Source organism: Tamandua tetradactyla, chromosome 4 (genome assembly GCF_023851605.1).
Source record: "Tamandua tetradactyla isolate mTamTet1 chromosome 4, mTamTet1.pri, whole genome shotgun sequence".
NCBI classification, from domain to species: Eukaryota; Metazoa; Chordata; class Mammalia; order Pilosa; family Myrmecophagidae; genus Tamandua; species Tamandua tetradactyla.
Window position 1 is genome coordinate 183157208 of NC_135330.1, and position 26663 is coordinate 183183870.

Sequence of the window (26663 nt, forward strand, 5' to 3'; positions counted from 1 at the left end):
ACACAGAAGACTTAATGGAGATCAGAGAGCATATTCTGAGCCTAAACAGTGGGTGGACATGTAGACATGGCGGAGAAGTGGATAGGCTTTGTATGGGTTGAGGATGATAAGTCCCCCCCAAATAGGGAGAAATACTCAAAGGTATGCATTAGATCTTGTTACTTCTTACTAACAAGAAACACTGTTTCATAATTTTGTATATACCAGTGAGGCTCCTTTCCTCCTCAAAGAGCAGAATTTGCCACTGATTATACCAAAGGATATGAAGTTTTTAGTCTTTTTGCTCCAAGCTAGGTCCATGCATGGGTACTGCTAACCTAGGGGGAAAACTCCAGTGATTTACAGCTCTTCACCTACCTAGAAAAAGGAATAATAACTACAAAGCTCTGGAGAATGGTTGGGATTATGGTGTGAATATAATGAAATTAACTGAGACTGTATAATGAGAATACAGTTATCTCACATTTTTCTTTATACAGAGATATTGCCAAGAATGCCCTACTCCGCTGGCGAGTGTTCATTTATTGGACATTCTTAGGAGTATTTGATGCTCTGGTATTTTTCTTTGGTGCTTATTTCATGTTTGAGAATACAACAGTGACCAGCAATGGACAGGTTAGTATTTAACTTGATCTTGTGAACTTAGCTACTATGAATACACCCTCCTAATCCTACGTGATCATTTTGTCAATCCAATACTGCCTGTGAGGATGTCTATTGGGTTTGGGTGTCATAAGAAGATAAACATATTTGTGTATCTACTTATCAAATTGCTTTAAAGAATACATTATATTAGTGCTCAGCGTCAGTAAATGCCATGCTCTAGACAGCTTCCTGCTGATTGTAAAGAATATCCTTTCTGAGGTTTTTCAGATTTTTTTTTCATAGTTTACATTTCACCATTAGTCATTACTCTTGTGGTTCAATTAGATCGTTCAAGCATTACTTTTTTTAATATGAGAATTAATTTCATATTTAACATTTTTTACTGTTTTTCACATGTACTTATCTTTATCTGTTTTCTTTGCAATGAATAAATTTATAGCTTTCTTGTAGACATTCAGCTCTCTGATTGTTAATATAATTTCTGGGGGTTTGTTTTATTTGTATCTTGCTTTTTTTTTTTCCTTTTTTGCTACTTGCTTCTCTTCCCACCCTCAGATAATGACTACCAACACACATATGGTAAGACAATATGGGTTTGTCCTTTCTTTATGTTTTCGGAGTGCATTACAAATAAAATATTTCTTGAAAATATTTTCAAATGTGACTTCTTCTGTGTGCTTTGTAGTAGAAATTCTGTTAGCTGCTCCTGCCTTCTATCACTTTAGAATTTTAAAGTTGTGCTAGAATAGTCTGTGTACATTTTGATCATTTGTATTTGGTGTTTTCTCTCTGGATTTCTGTGTCAGGATTGCCAATTAAGTCAGTGACTTTTTAAAAATTGATTTGATGTATTTGTTTTTCCCTTTACTTATGTTTAAAAGGCAACACAAGCAGGTATGTGAAGCCTATTGGGGAAATTGTTTTTGAATATGACACACCTAGGCTATCAGAGAGAATAGTGAGATGCAATGAGTAGTCTAGAGTTCTCTACTTAAATGTCACCAGTTAAATACTGGCTATGCAAATAAATACTGCTATTGACATCAGAAAAATTCTTCTTCAGCGACTCCTTCAGGGTAATTTATAAGCAGAATTTATTTCATTTCATATTTAACCTAATACTTCTTTTCATTCTTGTGTATTTCTCTTATAAAATTTCCTTCTGGGCCAAACTTTAAGTAAGCATTTTGCATGTATCTTAAAAAGAATTAAAATTTTATATACCAAGAACTGAATTTCCAAGATCAGTAACAACAATAAGCACCATTCATCCAGTACTTTATTTTGCAGTTTACTTTCACAGACATTATCCTGTTTGCAATCACCCTTTACATTGGACATTATTGTTATGTTAACATTGAGTAAACTGGAGTTCAGCCGAGTTAAATAACTGTACAATGTCAGATAATTAATAAGTGGCAGGGCCTAGAACTTGGACCTAGAATGTTTGGGGCAAAATGTTATAGTATTTGTTTTATTTCATGCTGCTTCTTAATTAATTTCAGTATTACAGAGTAAAAATGATAGCTACTTCTCAAGAAGTATGTAATGATAAAAGGCTGATTTAAGGGTGGGGGGAAAGGGCACATACATTAAAAAGTCCTGCTGGCTGGCGTGCACTCTGGAAATGAGAGTGCTGATTGAATCAGCCCTGAATGGTTCTTATAGCATAGTCCCCAGAGTGACACCTTAGCAGCAAGAGGCTTAAGCAGTGTCTCTTCTTTCTTTTCAAGTCCCCTGCAGTCGTGATGCATCTCCAGCCAGTGTCATCACCCATTCTCCATGCTATTTTTGGCTGGTGGTTGCAGTGATGTTTTTGATCTGAGGGTTTCTTCAAGTTCCATACTGCCTTCTACTTCTTATCTTCTGTTTCCTTTAACTGTTACTTGAAGTTACCTTGAACCATCATAAAGCTTCTGGGATGATCTTTTCCTTGACCCTTTTATCCTTTGTGTGCCTTTGATCAGCCATTAGTGGACAAAACTGTCCATTAGAATTTGAAATGATGCAGAAAGGGAGAACAAAATAAACAAATTGACCAGCACCATTCAAACTAAGAAAATCCCAGTATGATGCCAACACTTGTTGGCTGAGAGCTTTTTATAGCACTCATTCTATTGTACTTGCTGGCTTGTCATGACAAAGTATATATGAGTGCAGTGTTCAGTATTGTATTTGACTTAAATATGTATAATATACATTTTTTAAATATAAAAACCTTAGAGACAGTGTTATTATGAAACAGCACACAGAGCAGTTGGTGCTAAGTTATTTAATATGAAGTGTTTATCCACAGTTATGCATTGAGGAGATGATATTTTCTTTAATTTAGTAAAGCTCTAATAGAAGCTAAAGAACTGGAGGCTTAAAGCTATAAGATTAAGACTAGTTATAGTTATATCTCTTACTATAAATAATGACTGTTAAGGACACAGAGTGTATATTTTCCCCCTTATGTGACCGATGAGGAAAGGAACTCAAGGAGGTTGTGAGTGATTGAAGACCACTCACCCAGTAAGTGGAAAAGCCCAGAAAGACCTGTGGTTTTTGAACTCTAAATCTACCACTGAGCCTCAATGCCTTCAGAGAGAAGTAGCCGTTCTCATTCTGGAAAATTGATTTTGGTGGGTTTTTTAAAACTTTGTTTTGGGGATAAGTTGTGTTGGATCACTTAGGAAACTTAAAACAGTTTTAAAGACTAGTTCTGTAATAATTCTGATAAGTCTGCAATAGCTCAAGTAAACCAAGGGGTGGGCCTAGATGAATGATAATTCTTTTTGTTCTTGAGTAGAAGGACAATTTGGGGATTCTAAGCACTCATCACTTTCTTATGGTATTTCCTTCAGGGCTAAAATGCATCTTAATTGTATTAAGTTTAGATGCCAGGTTCTATGATTGGCAGAGGTGAGGAACTACTTTTTTCTTTTTTCCAAAATTTCTAAACCATTCTGAAGGAAAGCTTATAGATCACTCATGTTGCTGGAGTGGGAGGGATAGAATCATTGATAACTTTTGAAAAGGTAAAACTCACTTATTGAGCATTTTCTGTAACAGCCTCAGAAGCCTTAATAACCCCAAACCATCATAACATATTGCTGCCACAAATAAGAAAAATTAAACAATAATTATTTTATTATTGTTGAATGTCAGGGTATTCCTAGATGAACACTTAAACCTTCAGAAACATGTTATAATAGAAGTTGGTAAACACCAAAAGAATTGCTGAAATATGAACAATCAACAGTATGGGCAAGGAACCTGTTATGATAGAAGTACAAAATTAGTACATGAAGACAGCATAGAGGATTTTTTTATGACTGTGACCTTGAAAAAACAAAAGTTATGTTTTATGGAATTTTTTTACACATGAAAATTGAACTGGTCTGGGTTTGAAGAGCTTTATGGGCAGAGAAACTGCCTGTAAGAATCCCCATGCCTGAGACTGAGAGGTGCGAGGAAAAGAGGTACTCACATCTGGTGTAACAGTGAGGGTTGGTTCCAGAGCCTGTTCAAGGCAGATAGTTATTAATAATCTGAATGGTGCTATAAAGTTAATTAAATTTTCAATTAAAATACCGTGTTTCTTTCAGGTGCGGAGTTACTAAATCTTAAATCAGAATAAGAGCTTTGAAGGTGGGGGACTGATGTCACTTGTGAAAAAATTATGCCTCTGGGCTACCCTTTTAGAAGGGGTATTGGTGTCACAGTGACTCATATCCCAAAATCCTACTAGATATAATATCTAACAATATTTTGTTTGTTTGTTTTCACCTTTTAATAAAGGGATATATTTAGTTTACAGCTCTTCCAGAATCTTCCCCTTATCCATTTTTTTTTAACTTTTTGATTGTATAGTATAACATGTAAACAAAGCAAACAAATACAATAACGATAGTTTTCAAAGCATGCGGCAACAAGAAGTTACGAGAGATTCCAGAGTTTGTCAGGGGCTACCCATGATCCTCTCAGATTTTTCCTTCTAGCTGCTCCAGAATATTGGAGGCTAGAAGTCTGAAATATTTTTTTATCACCACAATTGACTTATTCCCTTTCTTTTTTGAGAAAAAACATATATACAAAAAAGCATCAAATTTCAAAGCAGTGCACCACAATTAGTTATATAACATATTTCAGAGTTTGACATGGGTTACAATTCCATAATTTAGGTTTTTACTTCTAGCTGCTATAAGATACTGGAGACTAAAACATATATCAATTCAATGATTCAGAAATCATATTCATTTGTTAAACTCTGTTTTTCTGTATCACTCTATCACGTTTGGTCTTTCTATCCCTCTCTTTAGGCGTGTTTAAGCCATTCTAACTTTTTCATGTTGGAAGGGTCTGTCACTAATATGGGGTAGGGAGATGGAACTAGCTGATGTTCTGGAGAGGCTGGGCCCTCTAGGTTTTAGGACGTATTTGGTCCAGGGACCCATCTGGAGGTTGTAGGTTTCTGAAAAGTTACTCTAGTGTATGGAACCCTCGTGGAATCTTCTGTATTGGCCTAGATGTTCTTTACGATTGGCTGGAATGGTCCTGTGGGGGCATCCGACAATTTTAATAATAAATTGACCATTAGCAATTAATCGAAGAACTCCCACTTGGAACAAATATGGAAATTAAGTTACTATGATTGTGTGTTCCACTGATCTGGAAATAGTTTGCCAAAGAACACAAGTAAAGGCAGAGTAGATATCTCAGTATTTCTCAGGGTTCTTAGCCAAAATTTCCAAATCTGGATTCAAGATAATTTGTCCTTTGTTGTTATTTGCTTGTAAAAATTACAGCTGTGGCCCATGTGTTTTATTGGGTTAAGCATTAGGAGATCTAATTTGTAATTCCAACTCTGCCATAATCTACTAAATCCAAGGAATGCCAGTATGAAATAGGAATGTGTCTCACCTTCTTGTTTCACAGGAATAGGATAAGAGGGACAATAAGGAAGCCCTTTGAGGTGATTGAAAGTTTCTTCCTCATTTTATGATGCTATTAGTAATATCATATAATGCAAACTCAATGTCCACATTTTGCTATTATGTAGCACTTATAAAAAGATTTCTACATGTCCTCCCCAGCAGGGGTGGTAAACATTAAGCCTTGCTATGAAGAATTACAAGGCCGGACAGAGTAAGAAGAGCCTTTCTGCTCAGATCTGGCTGTTTGGGTGCAGGTGGGAATTCAAAGCCTGCCCTTACCTTACTGCAGGCTCATCATTTACATTTGGCTGAAAATATTAGCTTCTCAATAAAACAAAGCAGTCATTTTGCCTCCGAACACACTGCTGGTGAGTGTAGACCAGGGTTTCGCAACCTCTGCACTATTGACATTTGGTGCCAAATAATTTGTTGTTGTAGGAGAATGTCCTTTGCATTGTAGGATGTTAAGCAGCATCCTTGGCTTCTACCCGCGAGTTGCCAATAACACAACCTTCCCCATCTGACAACCAAAACTGTCTCCAGAATCTCCATTTGTCTCTTGGAAGCAAAAGTTGCCTCCTGTTGAGAACCACTGGTATATACAATCTGAGTTGATTTCGTTGGTTTCCGAGCCAAAAGGAAGAAGAACCCAGGTTTGATCATTATGCAGGAGTGAAGAATAAAATGTGGTCCTTAGAAAGTTCAGTGTGTACTCCAAAAAGTCCATGCAAGGTTTTCTTCTAGAATTCTACAAGTAAGCGCTTACCTTCCTGTATCAGATTTGTAGCCTACATTTTCACCTAAATTGAGCATGGAGGTATACATGTTTGAAAATTAACCATAAAGGAAAGCCATTTGTAGTCCAGCTTTTTAATTCTTTGTGAAATCTTTAATTTTATTTTGAAGAAATTTTAAGGTCATTCTCTGAGAAGAACAGTTCTCTACAGACTCCAATAAACTAGAAATGGGTCAATTCTTACATACTATAGAAATCTCCTCAAAGAAAATAATTTTTACTAACAAAATTTCCAGTGAGCTGATTTCTCCTAAAAGAAAGAGGTCTTTAGTAGTAGATATTTCATTTTGCTTGTGTCTTTTGTCTTTAGTTAAAAATGTGTTGTTTTCCTGGATTTTGACTCATAAACATACTTCCACAAAATTGCCATTTCCCCTATTGCATCCCGCCAAAGTCTGTAAAATGGGAATGAATGGAGTGCATGTAAGCCCTGCCTAATTTTCTCTCTTTTTCATTGATGGGCTCTTCTTCTGCCCCATGAGGGCCTGTGTCTTCCGTTGGGTTGTTGGAGTATCTGTGCTGCTTTCTGGCCGTCAAACTGGTTGTTTGAGGGCCTTCATCTGGCTCTGTCCTGTCTGTCCTTGTTTCTTGACTTCTTCACTTTCTTATGATTTTCCAGAGGAAAATCCTATCCTTATGATATCATCTGTATGATTGTTTGTCCTCTAACTGTTTACTGGGCAAGTGTTCTAGCAATTGAGTCCCTGGAATAGTAGGCAGATATTTGAGAAGAATTCAAAAAATAGTCTCAGACTCTATTGAGTTTCTCTAATTTTGAAAAATGCAAAAGAAGTATGGCTAAGTAAGCATGTTAAATGTCTCTTCTACATAAAATATGAAAAGGAAAAAAGATTAGAATGTACCAAAGTTTGCATTGCCCATATTTAAATATCAGCTGTTAAGTGTGTCTCTTATTCTCAGTGTGAGATGTTAGACTGATATTTGTTACCACGGGAGAGTATTGAGTAGGATCAGTGTCAGGGGAATTCAGGTAGTGCATTGTAGTTGGGCTCCGAATAAATCACTGGTATTCTGGAGGAAATTAGGAGTTCTTACTGTGCCCCGGGATGCTTATTGCCATCTTCTTTTACTTAGTAATGACAAAATATTTTCCCTTTATCTTTGGGGATTGAAGGTTGTCACTCAAGAACAATGAGGTATATTTTCTAAAACTCTTACTTTGAGAGTGAAAGAGGTAATATCCATTAGCAAGAGATTACCTGGATTGTTTCTTTTTTTTCCCAAAACAGATATTTGGAAACTGGACCTTTGGGACGCTGGTATTCACCGTGATGGTATTTACAGTCACGCTGAAGGTAAATTATCATGTTAATGTTTCATCCTCTGGTCACATTTGATCCTGCTACAGGTAGGTCTCATCATCTCTGAACCCTTTGAATTATTACCTACACTGAGGCTGGAGGCCACCCCTGGACATGGCCCAGGTGAATTCCTGCTGCTCTGGTTTAATTGGCATGGGGAGAGCACAGTGTCACAGTGCACCTGAGCCATCCCATGGGTGAGCTTACAGATTCATGCAGATGATAAAGTAAGGAATGCATCTTTTTTTAATAAAAGGATTCAGATAGGTATTCTTTTAAATGGTAAGTAGCCTCATCTACACTGTAATCAAAATACAGTTGAATTAATATCTTGGAAAATTCATTCTGTTTTAAAGTCAAGTTAAATTCCATATAGGATAAACCTTATGAAAGTCGCTAAACCTATCAAACTGAATCTTAAAAAATGATGCAAAAAAATTCAAAAGTAGTTTTCTTAGGTAGTAATACAAACACTTAAAACTAAAGACTACCAGTTTGAGCAATGCTTGCATGGCTCCATTTCCCCCAAAATGTGGGTGAGAGTTTATTAGGGATATTGTTACTAAATAGAGCTATGATATTACAATCCTCTTGTTCTTCATTGGAAGTATGTTTTGTGTTTTGTTTTTTCTAAAACGTTTTATAAAGGTACTTTGGCTAACTTTAAATTTTCCCTTTTTTTTTTTGTTTTGTATTTCATTATTTCTGGCTTTCTTTCCTAGTTTTTCTGACTTGTTTTCCTAGTTGTTATGGCTCATGGGACATGCCTAGATTATACCATTATTAATAACCTTTTTTTTCCCTTTTAGCTTGCATTAGATACACACTACTGGACTTGGATAAACCATTTTGTTATCTGGGGTTCACTACTGTTCTACATTGTCTTTTCCCTACTCTGGGGAGGAATTATCTGGTATGAATTTAATAAATACTATATAATTATGTAATATTATATCCTGTATTGTATTATCTTTCATGAAGGACTCAATAGGCCATTTCTCTACAAGTAACCTCATTCATTTGTGCCAGTATTTGTTGAATGCCACTATTTGCTAGGCATTCTGCCTGGTCCTACAGATACAGTGAAGGGGGGTAAGACAGTGTGGGGCCTGTTCTTTTTTGGGGGGGTGGTGCATGGTCTGGGAATTGAACCCTGGCCTCCCGCATGAAATGCGAGCATTCTACCACTGAACCACCCATGCACCCGGTTCCCTGATCTTTTGAGCTTACATTCTCAATGGGAGAGACAGATGCTAAATAGTAACATATATGAGTAAATAATAGAGTGGTGATAAGTTACAAGGAGGAATATACCAGGATGCTATAGCAAGGTTGTATTTCAGATCAAATGGTCAGAGATGACTTCTCAAAAAAAGTAATAATTTAAATTTATTTGGAAGAAAATCATAACAGAAAATCATAGCTATCATTTATAAAATGCTCTCTAGTATGAGGCACAATGCTAAGTACTTTATATGTTGTACTGAATCTCATTTATAAAATCTTCACTACAGCCATATTCTCCACATATGACAGATGATAAAACTGAGACCATACAATTGCTAAGTCAGCAGAGCTGGAATTTGAGGCCATCTAATCCCAAAGCTTCCACTATTAGGGAAAGAAATGTCTGTTTCAGCCCAAGAAAAAGCATATCTAAAAGCCATGAGGCTGAAAGGCATTAGTAGATGAAAGAAGCCCAGTATAGGTGGAGAGTAGTGAGCCTGCAGAGGTTAGCATGAGGCCAAGTTGGAGGAGTAAGTCAGCTCACAGGTCATACTGGACCATGTCAGCCATGTAAGGACTTGGGCTTTAGTCTGAGGACAGCAGTGAGTCACTGAAGGATTTTAAACAGAGGAGGGACAAATCAGATCGTTGTGGCTGTTGTGTTGAAAATGAATTGAGGCGTGCAAAAGCAAAACGGGGAGACCAGTTTGGAGACTATTTTAATCAACAGTCGACTGAGGGTATTGATTAGGTTAGCCCTGAAGAGGCAGAGAAGTCAGTAGATTTGGCATAAGTTGGGGTTGTATCACAGCATGCCTTTGCCCCAGCTGTGCCTTCTGTCCAGAACGTCCTTCCCGCCCACCTGGTAACCTTCCAGGCTCTGAGCTCCCACCTCTTGGATGCTCCCTTGAACCATCTTGGGCCACGCGGCAGCCGCACAGTCCCTACACATTCCCTCGGGCTTGTGTTTTAACACTTACTGTATTTTTCTATATTTCTCTTGTTTCCATTTTTGTCTTTTCTGAAAGACAGGATTTCTTGTGTAAGGTTGGAACTAGGGTGAGGCTAACAGGGCGCCTGGGGCCTTGAACGTGAGAAAGTGCCTCCTTCAGTTTTACACGCTTGCTTTGCCCTAGTCCTGGTCTGACCTTGAAGCCAGAAGCATCATCCTCTTTACTCCAGTATCTCCAATACTGAGCACAGTACCTGGAGCAGGGTAGACAGCCTGGGGGGGAGGGGGGGGGCGGAGACGGGCAAAGGAAAAGGAGGAGGAAATTGCTCTGTAATGCATTGTTGTGCCTGATACCTGCTTTGGCTGTTATCCATCCCAATTCTCTTGTTCAATGGGTGACCCCTAGTGACCAAAGACATGTATTACATGGTTCTTTTGAGACGTCAGAATTAAGAAAAACTAGGTAAACTTCTGGTGGGTTTCCAACAATCCTGCCCTAAACTAAAGAACTGTATAGCTTTAGTGAACTTTCAGAAGCTGTGGCTATAAGAGAAAGATTTCATCTTGAAAACTTTTCTGAATAGCTCTCAGGCCCTTGGGGTTTAGGCATTGTGCCTCTCTGTGGGCCTTGATAAAAAGTCCAAGTGGCTTTTTTTTCTTCCTGTCCTAGAACTTTGGTACTAAAACTGACTAGTTCTTCCCAGGTCTCATTCCTGCATACCTAATCTCACCATGCGTACAGATTTAGGAACCATCCTATACAACTCGGTGATGAAGCACCAACTTTCCGTCACTTTAGGCATCACTTCTTCCAGGAAGCCTTTCCAGGACCTTCCAGTCTGCTTTGTGTTCCTGTGGCATGCTGTGCATACCTGTATCATTAAATTCACCACACTGTTCTCTCATTCTATTTAGTTATCCACATCCAGTTTAGCTGTGTTTTTCTTGGAGGCAGGGTCTTCAGCTCTGTGTCTCTAATACTGTTCATAGCACCAGGCCCGTAAGTGATGTGATGATCCATAAAAGTTAGTTGAAAAGTATATGAGAAATGGAGCTACACAACTCAAGTTTAGAATTGTATTGTTAGGACCTGCATCCTTTTCCAACTTCTTTCATGAAGCCCCATATAGTTTTTGTGAATTATAAATTCATCTAGTGGGAAAATCATTTTGTAGTCTGCACTTTTGTAGAAAATACTTAAATATGCCTCTATAGCTTAAGCTGTAGATAATTGACCATAGTTCTGCTACTCAGAACTTTTGTACATCTTGTCTATGTTAATAATCATTGGGCAGTTCTGATTCTGAGATTGGAAGAAAATCAACTATTTTAATCTTTTTTTCATTTTGATGACACTGAATTTCAGGGAGTTGTATTTTCCCCCTGGGATGACTTCATAGAATTTTGTCCTCCCTTTCCCATTCCTAACACCCCAGTATTATAAAGGAAGGTCTGCGTCCATATTTTATATGATAAATTCAAAGCAGGCAGGCTTAAATGGCTTGCCCATTGATTTAAAACAACTCTTAGTGATAGAAGTAAAAATTGCCAGAACAAATAGCCTTTTCATGCACGTAGAGAAAACAGATAACAGGTTTTCATTGTTTCTCCTGATAATTTCTAACCTACCATTGTTTTTTTTCTCCTTAATCCTTCAGGCCGTTCCTCAATTATCAAAGGATGTACTATGTGTTTATACAGATGTTGTCTAGTGGTCCTGCGTGGCTGGCCATCATTCTCCTCATTACTGTGAGCCTCCTTCCTGATGTTCTCAAAAAAGTCCTGTGTAGGCAGCTGTGGCCCACGGCAACAGAAAGAATCCAGGTAGGAGGGGCCTTCTCTTCTGCACCGGTGTGGTTTTAGCTTCCTGGATTTAAGATGGGGAAATAATCATTATAAAGGAGAATATGATCAGTCCAAGTGTTACTTATGAATGTCATAATGATAGATTTTTTTCTTTTAATATTAAATTAAGTAAGATTCAGGATGCCCAATGTAAATTGTGCGTTTAGACCTAAAAGAGTTGTCAATTGAGATTTAAAAAAGAGAGAGCGAGAGAAAGCCAATACAAAAGACAAATTATTTTATGTAAATCCAAAAATGATTTTCATTCATCGTTCCTTTCAAGGTTAAATAAAGTAATTTTCAAGGGTAGTGAATTTGGCTCAGAATTTTACATTGATATTAGATGTTAGTTATTGATGGGGCTACTTATTTTCTATGCTCCCTTAACTGTTGCCAGCAAACTCAGTTCTGGGCTCAGGAGAGAATATATGCAAAAGGCATAACCTGGTCTAGGGCACCAAAACATGTGTGTACTAAATGGTATTTGTGATTAACCTGGCTCTCGTCTGTGTTCCCAGGCAGCACATCTCTGTCCGTCTGCACATGCCCTCTGCAGCACCTGGCCTTTGCTGGGAGCAGCCTCAGTTCTGGCATCATGACTTTGTGGGAAATTAAGTGGGAACTTCCCCCTCCCACCACTCAGCAGACCCCGGAGGCTGAGAATGGTAGCCCTCCAATCTCTAAGCCAGGGGAGGATTTGCATGACCACACATTTCCCCAGTAACTCCTTTCTCATTCTTTCACAAGAAACCTGTATATTGATTAACAGCAAGATAAGGAGTTTGTCTCACATTGTGATATGGGAACCACCTGGGTTAGAATCACTCCAGGAGGTTATAGAAAATGCAGACTCAAGTTCTAGCCCCAGAAATTTTATTTCCAAACCAGTATTCATTAATTCTTTAAAAACTTAGATGATATCAGTGGTTTAAACTTCCAAGTGGTGTTGGCCAGTGTTTGCAATGGAAAATGGGTAATTCTGTGTTGGGGTTAGAATGGATGTAGTTCATGTTACTGCATATGGCCCGTCTACCATTAATCCCCAACAATTTGAATTAAGTCTTTGTTTATAAAGCTTTCTTAGTGCTTTGTGTGCTAATTTTAAAATATTGAAACCCTATCTACCAGTTCCTAAATATTTCCCTTCTTTATGCCTCCTGCCATAGTTTGTAAAATCCATGCTTAACAGAAACTCATGATGAAGAAATCTCTTCTCCGTAATAGTAAAATAATTCACTATAAATTAAGTTACTGCCCTTAAACAAAAGTGGTATAGGACCAGGGATATTTTAAGGGACTTGAGCCATTTCTCCCTTTTATCACAAGCAGGATACATACTGTAGGAAAATAAATTTTATACTGCCCTTCCAGATTATGAAGTGCCCAGAAATGACTCCCAAAGGATTTCTGAAAAAGGGAGTAAAGGACTTCATTGTTGACCAGTGAGAAAGGGACCAGGCTTTGGTGTTAGGGCAGTGAGAGCTATAAACTCTGAGGAGACCCCTGAGACTCAGCTGCCTCCTATAGTTTATGGAAAACTTTGTTAATCCCCGTTCAACCTGCAGCATCCCATCCTCTTTTTTTTCCACCCACTGAGCAGTAGTAGAAGATCACTTTTTTCTAAATGAGATCTTTAGTGCATAAACTCTTTTCAGCAGTGCAGCTCTGTGGTAGAAACAAATACATGATAAACATACCAAAGACGGTGTGGCAAGACTGTGTAGAGTTGTGGGTTTGACTCCAAAAGAGTGTGGGTCCAGACACTTGTTCAAACTAGTGGCGATGGGTAAACCTTGCATTGGCAATATGTAACATAGATCAGTACTTCTGAAAATGTGTTCTGTGGAACACCTGAATGATGGGTATTATTATTATTAGGTGTTGAAGGGTGCCAAGAAGTTTGAGAACTGGAGAGTTAGACATTGTTAAAAGGGTTCTTGCTGCAGGACTTCTCAGAGCCTTTAAGATGCTAATGTGCATTACCATTTTCAAGAGGGATAGACAGAATGTTGTGCTTCCCAAATATATTTTGACCACAGAACCCCTTTTTAGACAGAACATTTTCTGAAACTTGTGTTCCTTAAAATATTCCAGAAATGCTAATGTGGCTCCTTCCCATCTCGTTCATGCATTTTAGAAGTCCCAGCTGTATTGTTGACCACTATGATCCACAAAAGTCAGGGATAACCCTTACTGAAAGTCAAATATAAAGCAAAACCCAGGAGGTATAAATGCTGGGATAAAATTGGACCGTGTCATTGGTAGAAAATGAACAAATGATTAGTTTGGTCTTAACAATACCAATGTCTGTTTGTGTAGTGTCATCAGAATTAATATGCACTAGAAAGTTGTTACTTTTAACTGGACTCACCACCCTGTGTTGTTTCTCTTTTTTTCCTTTCCGTATCTCTTTTTGTCTTCCAACCTGCTTTGCCTAAATAACCACTGCCTTGTTTAAACGTAAATGATGTGCATGGGCCCCTCCTGAAACTTCTGGGACTAGCAGACTAAACATCAGTGCCTTTCTGTTGAGCAGTCCACCATCTTTATGCTTTCTCAGACTTCCAGCAGTCTGAGTTTCTAATGGAACACAAGGTGACTCTTTTCTACCTTTTTGTATGTTTGGGATTATATCCACAGGTCAGCAGAGGGTTTACTTTTATTATCAAGAGCTACTGAATAAACACTCTGGTGCTTGTATCTGTCTGTCATTTATTATCTCAACCCACATCAAGAAATATTGTGATAAAATGTATCTTAAGACATACAAATTGGACATGGGCTGTTCAATAGCTAACAGTGTTTCTTTCTCAGTATCCATTAGAAGTATCCAAATTTCACCTGTACCATCAGTGAGGGTTAGATTACATCTTTATCTCAGGCATAGTTAATAGCTCAGAGCTGTGCCACGTGAAACTCTCACACATATACTTTGAGGTGACACTTATGCATGAAGGTTTGGGCATTTGCAGTTCATCAGTCAACTGCTTACCATTTCATAAATGCCCTTAACCAAAGTTCTGTCAGTGCCACCTATAAAGAATATCAGTGCCGTGGCCTATAAAGAATGAATGACAATACCTGTATTTGTACAGTGTGCCAGAATCCACTCAGTACACGCACTTCTGTGAACTCAGCACAACCCTGGGAGGTCTGCATCACCACCCTCATTTTGCAAGAGTAAGTGATTTGCTCAGGGTCCTACAGAACACTAGTGGAAAAGTCAAGACAGGTTGAACCATGCTTCCTCTAGGAAAAAATGGAGAAAATCTGGTTGCTTTTAGAAAAAAGCCTTCTAACTTGCTTTAAATAACTATAGTGACCTACTTCTCAGGAATATAGAGCCATTTGCATGGCATTTTCCCATGACAGATGTTAGCTCTGAAAGGCTTTTCTATTCAGAGCCAAGAGCAGATCATTTGTTTAGAAACAGATCATTGCCTAGAAATTGTTTTCTATCGTTTTTTGTAGTTGTTTAGTCATGTACCTAAATGCTACACTTATGTATTCCTCAAAATTAATCATCTTTTGAAAATGTATATTTGGTATAAGTAATTACCAGTGCAGTTTATTAAATAGGAAAATGTCTAAAGCAAGAAAAAGGCTTTTTTTTCCCTTTTAATAACAGCTCATCTCTATACATTTTAAACACTAGTTTTTAACTAACAAGACAGTGCATTTTTAGTTCAAGGTAAATTAGTAGCAATCAAATTTTTTAATCTGGTGCCATCAGAATTTGTTAGAATAAATTATATAATTTCATCTCACTGTTTATATACTTGAAAACATTTAGGATGAAATTATTAGGAATACTTTAATAAGTCACAGGAAGTGCTTACAAAATTGATTTAATCACACCAACTCCGAGCTAAAAGTAAATATTCTAACTGTTGGCATGGTTTATTAAGAGTTGATTTGCTTCTGAACATTTGCAGAAGCCAAGCTCTCACTGCTTAGAGAAGGCCTCACCTGGCACTCTCAGGCTTCCACAGCTGTGTAGGGCATGAGGAGTTCAGGCCCCTAGGTGGGGTCATCTGCAGTCTCAACATCATCCACACCTGAGTAATGAGCACAAGTGCCTCGACACGTTCTCAGCACACACAAATGAATGCCGAGATTTCTGCAAAACTTTGGAGGAATAAACATTTGACCAATCCAATGTGCAATATATTATACTTCAAATGGATGTTTTTTCCTTTTAACCTTTTCCTATTAAAAAAAAAATCACAGGCACCAGGCTTCTTTTAAACTATATATACATACCTATGTATGTATGTATGTATATATAATGCGTATATATATCCCACCCCCCGGCAGAGGGTAACAACGCCATCATTTGTTTAGTTCATCTTTCTCACCAGGAAACTTTTTGCCAATTCAAACCTGCTACAAAGGCTGCAGTTCTTCAACTCTTAAAATGCATTTAATGCTTGTTACTGAGAAGCTTATAAAGCCTAACTAGAAAATCTTGAATGCTCAGACACTCAATCACTTTGCTCTACAAGCGCTTGGAGTACCATTACTTATGTCTTCAGAATTCTGCATCTCCTGCCAAACTTCCTCTGTAATTCGGCACAGGATAGAACCACAGTTTCTTCTTCTCGGGAAATTTTGGGCTGCTCTTTGTGGAAGAACATAGCATTGCCTAGGAAATAGGTGGGCAGAATGCTTGTGACAGTATAGCAGGAATTTTAACTTGAGAAGTCTGGATGTGTACCCTGTTGCTGCCAGCCCCTGTTTGCTGCTGCACTGAGAGCAGGAGTCAGTGGGACTCCTCTGAAACCTGGAACGCGGGCCTGGGACTGCGTAGTGACCCCCATCAGATTCTCTGCCTGTCCTTCCCAACAGATACATTTGGTGCTGTGGCCTATTCTTTAAGTCCTCTTGCTGTTTTTCAGTTCTTAATGGCATTTTTTCCCCATGAGTAACTTTTAGGAAAGAGCTCTGTTCCTAGTAAATTGCTTTTGTAAATAGGCAACTTGCAGAAGAAATCATTGTGCTGCCCTGATGTCTTTATACTTCTTTCAGCCTCCCTGGAGGTATATATTTATCAGCCAATGCTGCAGACTCCATGTTAGCCACTATAAGGAGAAAGGCTCTTTTAAAAAGTAAAGCAGCTATTATAAAATAAAAAAAGCTAAAAAAAAAAAAAAAAGTAAAGAAAAAGTAAAGCAGAGGCAGTATTCTTTCACGATTCGTGAAGCCTCATGAACAACCACAGGTTTGTATTCATCCTGCAGCAGATGCTGAAATGGTTTAGGAAGCAGAGAGAAGCTGAGTCATATTAACAGAGCGCTGGTGCCCTGACACTTTTATGAATTGGTTTGATTAAGATCGAAGTCAGTACACAGTTTGAATTTTTGCTCTCTACCTTGGGACGTTCTTTCACGTTTCCCTGATATATGCAGCAACCATCTCAGTGTTTTTCCTCATCCTTGCAGAAGAGTATGAAACATAAAGCATCTGTAAGCACAGTGCCGAGCACCGATGGGCCACTTCTTGAAGGACCTGTTACAGCTTCCGAAGCATAATTAGCTCAATGATAGGTAACAGTATTGCACAGATGTTGCCAAATTGGGACTCACTTTCTTGGTGTGCTGTGATTCTGGGAAACTGTCTGTTTTTCCTCCAAAGTTTTTGCTGTGCTGTGCCATTTTTGAGAACAAAGGTTGATGATGAAAACACACAACTCTTTTACACACACATATGTATTTGCCATCCCAGGTAAGTCGCATGCCTGAGAATGATTTCACTACATACGGTAGTATGTTGTATATATGCACCCGTGTACGTATACGCACGTACCCATCCACATATGTGTACTGTGTGCATGCATGTATTTGCATATATCCATTCACATGTATGCATTGTTGCTACGTGCACGTGTGCATATATGCACATGCCTACCCACATATGTGCATTGTATATACACACAAGTGTGTATTGTATCTGTGCACACGTGTGTGTATGCACATACCTACCCACATAGATGTATGCTGTGGCTGACGTTCTTCAACATGCATTTTTGCAATATTAGCTTCACTGGCCATGTTTAGTGTCCAGTGTTGCCAGAAAATAGTTCCCTAATCCTTTGTGGGGGAGATAGCTTCACTTAAAAGGTTCATGAAGAAAAATACTACTTTGAAATGAAAAATGGAATATTGCACTATTTACACTGGACATTAACCCACTTAACTATTTGTTGCCATTGTTACCCATTAGCTGAAACACACGTAACTAATATCTTATATCTGAAAAATGTGGAGATGGTAAAATAACTGTTCATGAGGCATTTTCTGATCTAGACCTCTCCGGGTTTGACAAGCACATTCGTTATCTGACATCTCTATTTAAAAGTATTCCTATATGGGAATTTTTATTTCATTAAAGTATAGTTGGCTTGTACAGCTTCCCATTTTCCCACAAGACCTCATTATTGGTGATGTTTATGTCATGTCGTTGGCCTTGCTTGGCTATTAATAAGAAATCTCAAAAATCACATTTATCTGTGGCACATACAATAATAACAGTAACCTGAAGACACTCAAGACGTGCCTGGTCAGTACGCTGTCCACCCTCGACCTCTGGTGGGGCTTGGGGAGGCTACGCTGGCATCGGGTGAGTCCTTCCTGCCTTCGCGGTAGTGGGCTTGTAATTTTATGTTAAAGGAGTCAAACTTTATTTAGCTTTAGGGCTTTTGAGCTTTTAAGTCTCAGTCTTTTTATTTCCCAATTCTCTTTTGTTAGTTTCTGGAATGAAAGAGTCACTCCACTGATACCAAAAGAGAGAAAGATTCATACTTAGAATATCCATCCCTGATTTGTATTTGAAATAAGATGGATACCATCTGACCTGCCATTTCTAATGAAAATTGATGACCTGAGAGTTGAGTCTGGCAATTCCTAGAGGAAGTAGTAGTATTTAACTCCATTTTTGAAATGACACAATCAGTTTTAGATAGGGTTCTCATGGAGGTTAACAGGATCGTTCCTGGGACTGATTTTGTTTTTTTGTTTGTTTGTTTGTTTTTTGCTTTTTTCTTGACAGACTACATCCAGGCATTCTCAGAACCCTGTTTCCGAATTCACCCCTCTTTCCTTTCTACAAAGCCGGAGCTATCAGAGCAACGAACTCAGCAGGCCAGCCACAAGGTCTAGTCCTCATCCTAAAAAAGTGATGTTAACATTCTGGAATAGCGAGGAGTATTCAGTGCTCCCACCCATTTTTGGTATTTCAAATAACTTTGGGAGGTCCAGTTCGAGACACTACCGCCATGGGTGCAATTTGGAAACACCTGTTTGATAGGTCACCGATTCAAGCCTTTAAGAACTGCGTCCTTGAGTGTATGTGTGTTTGTATATGTGTTTGTTTTTCCCTTTGTTTCCAAAGGAGGAGAGAAATGTATTCCAGGACTTGTTCTAAAAGGCAGTTAGCTCTGACAGTCTAGACAGAGCACTTTCATTATAATTTTTTCCAAGCCTGGTGGCTACTCATATTTTTCTCTGTGCATTTAGTTGGACTGCTAAAAAGAAGGACGCTCTGGTACTGTAAGACTGGAAAGTCTCTTCATCCCATGTCCAGGTTTTTGTGTTCTTATCCCTTCTGTTGTCTTCAGTCATTTGGTATTTGGTATTACTTGAACAGAATAGCTCATCAAATGGTCTCCGTTTTGAGATCCGCAGTTCAAATTTGAGCCAGAAGCTATCACCTCACACATCCCCAGCGACCATCATTTTTAAGTATGTATGATACCCTTTGTTTCTTGCATTTTACTCACCCTCGCCTCCTTCTGTGCTCCCTCTGTAGAACAAATTGTTGTTCTGCAAACCTTTTTTTCAAGAAACCCTCTAATACTTATGGTTTTGGAAGTGGCCAAATTAGACATTCAAATAATTGTGTGTCCATTTTCCTGTTTTGTCTGATTCTGAGCTCCTTTTGCTGAAATGAGTGTTACTCCTGTATGTTTTAGAATGCTTTTGAGCTTGTCCATGTCTTTTCCTTTCCCATCACCCAGCTGCCTCCGTAGAGGGAAAAAAAAATTATTCATGTATGAGAAATACGTTAAGACTGTTAACGTAAGCGTTTCCAATAGTAGTTTTGAGACATTTATCTGTCACCCTCCCAAAGATGAATTTTATTAGTTTACTATTATTGGAAAATTCTTATTTCACAGGTCTTAGGGAAAAGAGTGTTGGTTTGGGGTGCCCTGGGGTAAGTATTTGGCTTGTAAAAGTCAGACACCCCTTTCACTGTAATTACCGTGACCACTAGGGGGTGATGTTCTACCAGATCTACTTCAGGCTGAAATGGGTGTGATGACAAAATGGCCTTGCAGTTTTCAAAAAGCGGTATCTCCATCGTATACTTCCTCCATTGCTCTATAATTTTACCATGCTGTGCTCTGATTTTTTTTTCGTACATCTCCCATTCGTTTTAGGATTTTGTTGAGTGTTTTATTTGGGGTGGAAAAACAATCAGAAGGCTGTTTTATTATAAAGTTCCTGTTACTTTTCTGTACCAGTATTTCTGTTTCTAGGGATACTTTATTTAGCTTAACCTCAGAGGGCTATTTAACATAACTTTACTGGTCCTTAAATAAGACATTTCAGTTTGAGATTCAGACTTTAGACTTTAAAACTGATTCCTTTTTTAGAAAGCATCATCCAGAAACTAAACTAAAAATAAACGCCTTGCCCATTGCTAGGTTTCCTGTTGTAAAAATTGTGAAATTTTATGCCTCACAATTTTGTTGTATGTTTCACCTATAAAATATTTATTTGAACTGTTCTCCAAAAGGGGAATTGAATGAACAGTGAACACAAAGTGGTTGGAGTAAATTTAAGTGAAATATAAATACCATACCAAAGATTAGAATAATGAAAGTTTTACTTAGTATAAAAATAGAGAGGGAGGATACCATTTTTGTCTTAAAAATTGTCTTTACCATTTCATAAAAGCCCCTTCCCTCCAGCCACCCTGTCATGTGACTCTCACAAAGTCACATCATGGGAGTCACCGTCCAAACCTGACCCTATAAATCAATGGTGTGTGCATTTCTACGTACTTTTTAAGAACCTTACATGGGTATAAATGTAATATTATAGGGGTGACAGATTCTCTGTATGTTTAGTTAACAAATTATTTGTAATGTATTTTTTTAGAAACCTTAAAATTGCCTTTGCACTGAAGTATTTTCATAGCTATTTATACCTCTTTTATGCATTTATTTGTTACCATACCATATCTAATTTTTAAAGTATGTTTTAAAAAACTTTTTTTAAGTTTATGAAAATTTGGCCACTTTACATTTAAATTCTAGTGAGAGTTTTGGCTGAATGTTTCAATATCCGATGAATGAGATTTTCAGATCTGGTTTTATTCTCTTTACCTCTTAATTTGTTGGTATTTCTGATGGCAGTAATTAGTTGAAAGGCATACTTGGAGTACAGTAATTTGCTGTGCTATTTCTTCATAATTCACTGCAAAATCATCTGCTTTTGTTTTTGTTTTTAAATTTCCATCCTTCAGCCTTAAACGATTCTTGCTTGATGGTTAAATATGCCAGATCCCAGTCCTGCCTATTGTCTAGACATTTACCATATACCTCTATTAATTCAGGTCTTAATATGAAAGTCACTAAACTTATACTCTCCAAAATATCTTTTAAAACATTGTTTAGGAAATTATTATATGAATGTGCTTGATAATCTGAAGTACATAAGGGGGCACGAGGTGAAAAGTAAAAGGAAGAGAATAAAAACATTGAAATGACATTTCAGACATAATTTAATTAGATTTTCACCTTATAATAGCTAGTATTTAACTTGCTTTAAACTAACTTTAAAGCAAGTAATGTCAACTTTAGGCATTTTTCTTATTTTTGTCCACTATTATACATGTTAATAAATTATCAGCCTGTAAATTACCCTGTTGATCTGATGATGCAATCCCTAATTCCCATTCCATACCCTTAAAAGCATATCATTTTATAAATGCATGAGTAGTCCTGACTATATTTGTATTCTCTTGCTTTCATCTCCAAGTTCACTCGCGGCCATATGCATACATGTGTGCTGGCATGTATGCACACACACAAACACACACATGTATACTCTCCCTGGATCCTGAACTTCCCAAGGTGACCCTGCAAGAAGTCATTGCCCAAGTCTGGAAAGATCAGACTTCCTTAAACTTTCTATACCTAAGTAGTAATAAGAGGCTCATTTTTGACAAAGACATCAGAAAGCCTTTGCACAGCAGGCAATGGGGTTCGAAGCCATAGCTTCATTTCTAAGGATTATTCATGAAGGATTTAGCAGTGCCCAGGACTAAGTTCTTTCTCTTGCAGGAAGTTCACCTCCCTCCATTTAAACCTCCTTTGCAATTCAGCACCTAAGATGAGGTGGCCAGAAAGCAGAGTCTGGAATCCACCAAAGCTCACACATACCTGCATGCTTCTAGGGACACAGGCCATTGCCACATCAGGAGGGGCTAGCCCTTTGCCACAAGTCAGCTAGGAGAAAAAAAGCCTTCCTTTTCTTGGCAGCTCATATTAAAATCCACATCAACCCATTCCTGTGTATTTGAATCAAAAGGGTGAAGAAAGCAGACCAAATAAAATACCTGTGAGGGCTGTAGCTCTCACACAGATAATATGACTGGTATATGTGTGGACTAAATAAGTAGATTTTGGAGATTCCAATGAAGGAGAGTAAAAAAAAAATGACAAGTTTAGACAATAATAAGCTTTACATAACTTCTTAGTTTGGCTGATTGGGCTTTTTGCAGCTTTAACTACAAAAATATCTCATACATGCTGTTATAAGATTTTTTTTATTGTTAGGCATCAACCCAATATTCAACGCAACATGAAGGAAGTTTTTTAGCCTTTTTTTTTCAAGACCACTATATTCATGTGTTTTGCACTGACTAATAAACTAATGCAACCATTTCTATTTTATCTTAAAATTAATATTATTTTTTGACAATATAGCAGTGTAGTACAGTTTCTTGCAGTCTTCATTTCTTTTGGAAGTTGCCTGTTTATAACTTTGAAAACAGGAAAAATGTCAGTTGGCAAATAGATTTTTTTTAATCTGGAGGGGAGGTGAATGGTAATGAGAGTCATTCTGACACTGCGTCTATAAGCAAAGCTTTAATGAAGATGTATTGGAAGTATTATGAAAAGTGATTCTACTTTTGCAGAAAAAATGTAAAGATCAGTTTATATAGCTTTATTTTTTACCTTATTGAAATATACAGAATTTTAATATGCATATGTTGTCTCTGACTTAAAATTATAATGTGGTATGCATTGCCATTTAAAGTGTCCATTCATTATGTAATATAATAAAAGAAAATCTTCAAAGTGTATTTAACATGAATGGTATCATCATCATAAATACTGGAATTTATTTTTAAAATATTAAATATAGTAGGTGCATTTAACATCATAAATCAGCCTCCAAACAGTAATGTTTAATTGATAATAATTCATTAACCTGCTTTGAAATGTAAAATTGTGGATTAAACCAATTCCTATATTTCTGTAAAGTTTATTTTGTATGCTATTTTTAACTTTTATTTCTGTAGATAAAGTATAACTTGATAATATTAATTATGTTAGACTTTTCTGTAGATTCTCTAAGCAGGACACCTGAATCTGCTTGCAATAAAGAAAAAGAAAATGTCTGGTTTAATTTCTTTAGAAATAAATAAAAATCTTAAGTTGGACTTATATTTTCTGCTAACGAAAACAGCAGTAAAAAAAGGTGGGAAACATACTGTGGGAAATCCAGAATCCCCTCAACTGAAAATCTGTGGCCTGGGGGGTAGCCTGCACTCTCGTGGTCACTTCTGTCTCCTCTTGCTCCTGACAGCCCCTGCTCTTGCCCAAATTCTGGGGCCCTTGTAACCCCAACACCAGTCTCTCAGATTCTGTTGGTCAAATCCAACTTCTTTATTTAGTAGAGCAGTTTCGTTCTGTTGTTCCCATCCCAGTCAGGACGCTGGGTGCTGCCAGGAACGGCCCCCACCTCTTCTGGAAGACCCTGAGGCTTTGTCCGCCCGGCCTTGAGCCGTTGCTCACTCCTGCTCTTTTCCCCTCTCATGGCCACTGGGGTGCCCACAGGCCCGGGCCACTGGCTCACTTTCTGCCTTTCTCACTTGGCATTCCTTTCCTAGCTATGACTTTCCTTAGGTTCCCCCAAAGCAGTGATTCTCAACCAGGCTGCACCAGAAAATCACAGGGGCAGGGGGTGAGAGTGGGATTTAAAAAAAAAAAAAAACACATCAAAAATGTGTAAATATATGTTTATCCTAGTATCTGATTGCAATTCGTGGGATTCTGATTAATGGAGTGGCACCCCGTGGTTGGAGGGTGGGAGCAGGCTGGGGAAGCCTGCTTTGACGCCTAAAGGTTTCGTTTTGCCTCAGGGCCGGTGCTTGACTTTCACTTGGGCCAGGCGCTTTCCCAGTCTACTCTTTACCTTTTGCTTAACTCAAGTACCACAGCCTCAGGGTTCCCATGAAGTCAGACTGCTTTTTTATTCCTCTGAGAACATTTCTGACACATAGATAGTGCTCTGGAAATTTTAATTGCATGAATAAATCTTTAAGCTTTCAATTTATTTTATTTTTATTGATTTTTTTGCATGGGCAGGCACCAGGAATTAAACCCGGGTCTCGGGCATGGCAGGCGAGAACTCTGCCTGCCGAGCCACCATGGCCCGCCCTTTATTTTCTTTTAAATGTTATTTTCTTCTAGTTCTTTTTAGTCTTTTGGCTTTAATGTTTACCTTTTACCTTTTCAGTTTATAATCTCGATTCCATCTTTTACTTTTCATAAATTTTAACCTTTTAGAGTAATCTTTTCTTCTTGTATCAGGAAAAACAATAACTGCTGCCCTTTTGTGTGTTCGGGGGTGAAAGAGCAAGAGAAAGCTGTGCTTTTGTAATGGGAGAGGTCTGATCCCACAGAAAATAACAGCCACTTCAACATTTTTAACGTATTCTGCTGTTTAGTAATCTTCAATCTCCAAATATGAGTGGGTCTTGCCACAACCACTTGACCTCACCCTGGTCTCCAGAATGAGTGAACACATGTGCATTAGCTTGTAACAATATATCAATTTTCCACTTAATTGCAAATTCCCAAGATATGTATTTTAATAATATGCTAAAAAGTAAAGCCTTATTCCTTTTGTGTGGTGGTGATGCATAAGGTGCTGTGCAAAAAAAAAAAATTAAGATTGCCACCATTCTTTCTGGGAGGCAACTTGTATTCTAAAAGTTGCCTCTGATAAGTTGTTTTTGCCGCCAGATTGAATGAACTAATTAAGAGATTAAATATCCTGAATTCAAATCAACCAAAGGGAGAGGGAAAAAGCAAAGCATAAATAGTAAGTGACAAAAAATAAAGACATAAAGAATCTTAAAATCAGACAGATTTGGTTCTTCTGTGATGTCACTCCAATGTCTCCACTTTTATTTCCAGCACCATAGAATATGTTTGTGAGGCAGCAACCAGGGAGATCCCTTGTCCTCCTGTTCTCCAGCTATTTTCAGCTACTTCTGTTCTTGAGGCTTTAAGCCTGCATTGCACAGAGGACCTTTTCTCGGTCCTCACCCAGGAATAAAAGTATGAAGACTGGTTTCTTCCCGTTCATTTGTTCCTAGAGAACTACAGTAGAAGTGTGATGAAAAATGCCTTAGCAAGGCAAGGAGAAACACAACTAAGGAATTAAAAGCTATTGTCTTCCCATTCTCCAGCTAATGACCCATCTTTTCTATTTGCCAAATATTTTCTGTAACACACAAAGAACTATAAATGTTAAATCATCTGGGAGTACTTTATATCACTAATTAACATAAGTCAGCAGACTATGTGATTTGAGAAATCACCCTATCCTTTACACACTCCGAAACTGCTTCACACAAACATTTTGTGAGCCATAGAATCAGAAAGATATTATGTATGTACATAGGGGTGTTTTTGTTTTTTTTCATTTCAGAACAGCGGTTGGTCAGACTAAACGTGTGTATCTCACCGTTGTAAAGATCTTTTGCATTGGTTCATGAACTAAATTTAGCAGCTATGGAAGGCAGCTTTGTGGTAGCATTGTATTGGCTGCACTGGGGAATCTGGAGATAAATATGCACTGGCCCCTATCCTTATGGAGATGATACTTATTGACCTACATGATAAATTATGACATAGTCAAGTCACTACTGAATAATGTGGTTCTCAAAACAGCAGCATTGGCCACCCCGGGAACATGTAGGGAATGCAAAGTCTGCACCTCATCCCACCCCTGCTACATCAGAGTCTGCAGTTTCTCACAAGCTCAGATGCAGATGATACTTTCTAAGTTTGAGAAGCACTCCTCTAAGAGGCTCAGGCAAGGTGATGCATGTACCAAATGAAAGTATTGAAAGAAGACTTGGCAGAGAGTTCTAGTCCTGACTCTCCTTACCTGCTCCACTTAACCAACCCGGGCTTTAGTTTCCACAGAAAATACACACCCACAAAGCAGTCTCCCAACAGAGGTGAGACCCCTGCAGGTTCCCCGGCGTAGGGGTGGCAAACACAAGGAGAGGGGCCAAGGAAGACGGTGGAGTTGGGGAGAGCAGTGGAACATGGGCAGGACAAAGACTGGCCCGCTCCTCCCTGCACCGACCATAGAGGGTTTCTCCCCTACAGCAGCTCCTGGTCATTTCTGCCCCCTGCCCCAGGATAAAAGTGCTGTTTCCCGGTCCTGGGTCAGAATCACGGGATGTGTGATTCTTGCCCGTGCTAAAATTTGAGAGCCTCTGTTGTGGTCCCTAAGCTTTTGAACCCCACATTTCACTATTCTACCCCCACTCCAGCCCCTTGGGCTTCCATGCTGGTCCTCAAACGTGCCAGGCAGCCTACTCTCACGGGGCTTTGCCGTCTCCCCTCCACTTGGAGGAGTCTCCCTACTGCTAGAGGCTGGGCTCGCTCCTTCATCTACCTT

General features: G+C 38.4%; 1 protein-coding gene across 3 annotated transcripts in view; it reads left to right on the plus strand.

Moving 5' to 3' along the window:
• ATP11A (ATPase phospholipid transporting 11A) overlaps positions 1-23356 on the plus strand; it is a 231704-nt gene extending 208348 nt beyond the window's left edge. The window contains exons 25-30 of one of the 3 annotated variants that reach the window (XM_077158706.1): positions 480-615; positions 7572-7637; positions 8453-8556; positions 11481-11646; positions 17109-17213; positions 18715-18827. In XM_077158706.1, the coding sequence (XP_077014821.1) occupies positions 480-615; positions 7572-7637; positions 8453-8556; positions 11481-11646; positions 17109-17198 (562 nt within the window). In that variant the 3' untranslated portion in view covers positions 17199-17213; positions 18715-18827. Of the gene's footprint in view, positions 1-479; positions 616-7571; positions 7638-8452; positions 8557-11480; positions 11647-14173; positions 14263-17108; positions 17214-18714 lie in introns of all 3 variants that reach the window. The other 2 variants (XM_077158707.1, XM_077158705.1) reach the window with 2 other exon arrangements.
• Positions 23357-26663: the final 3307 nt, after the last annotated feature.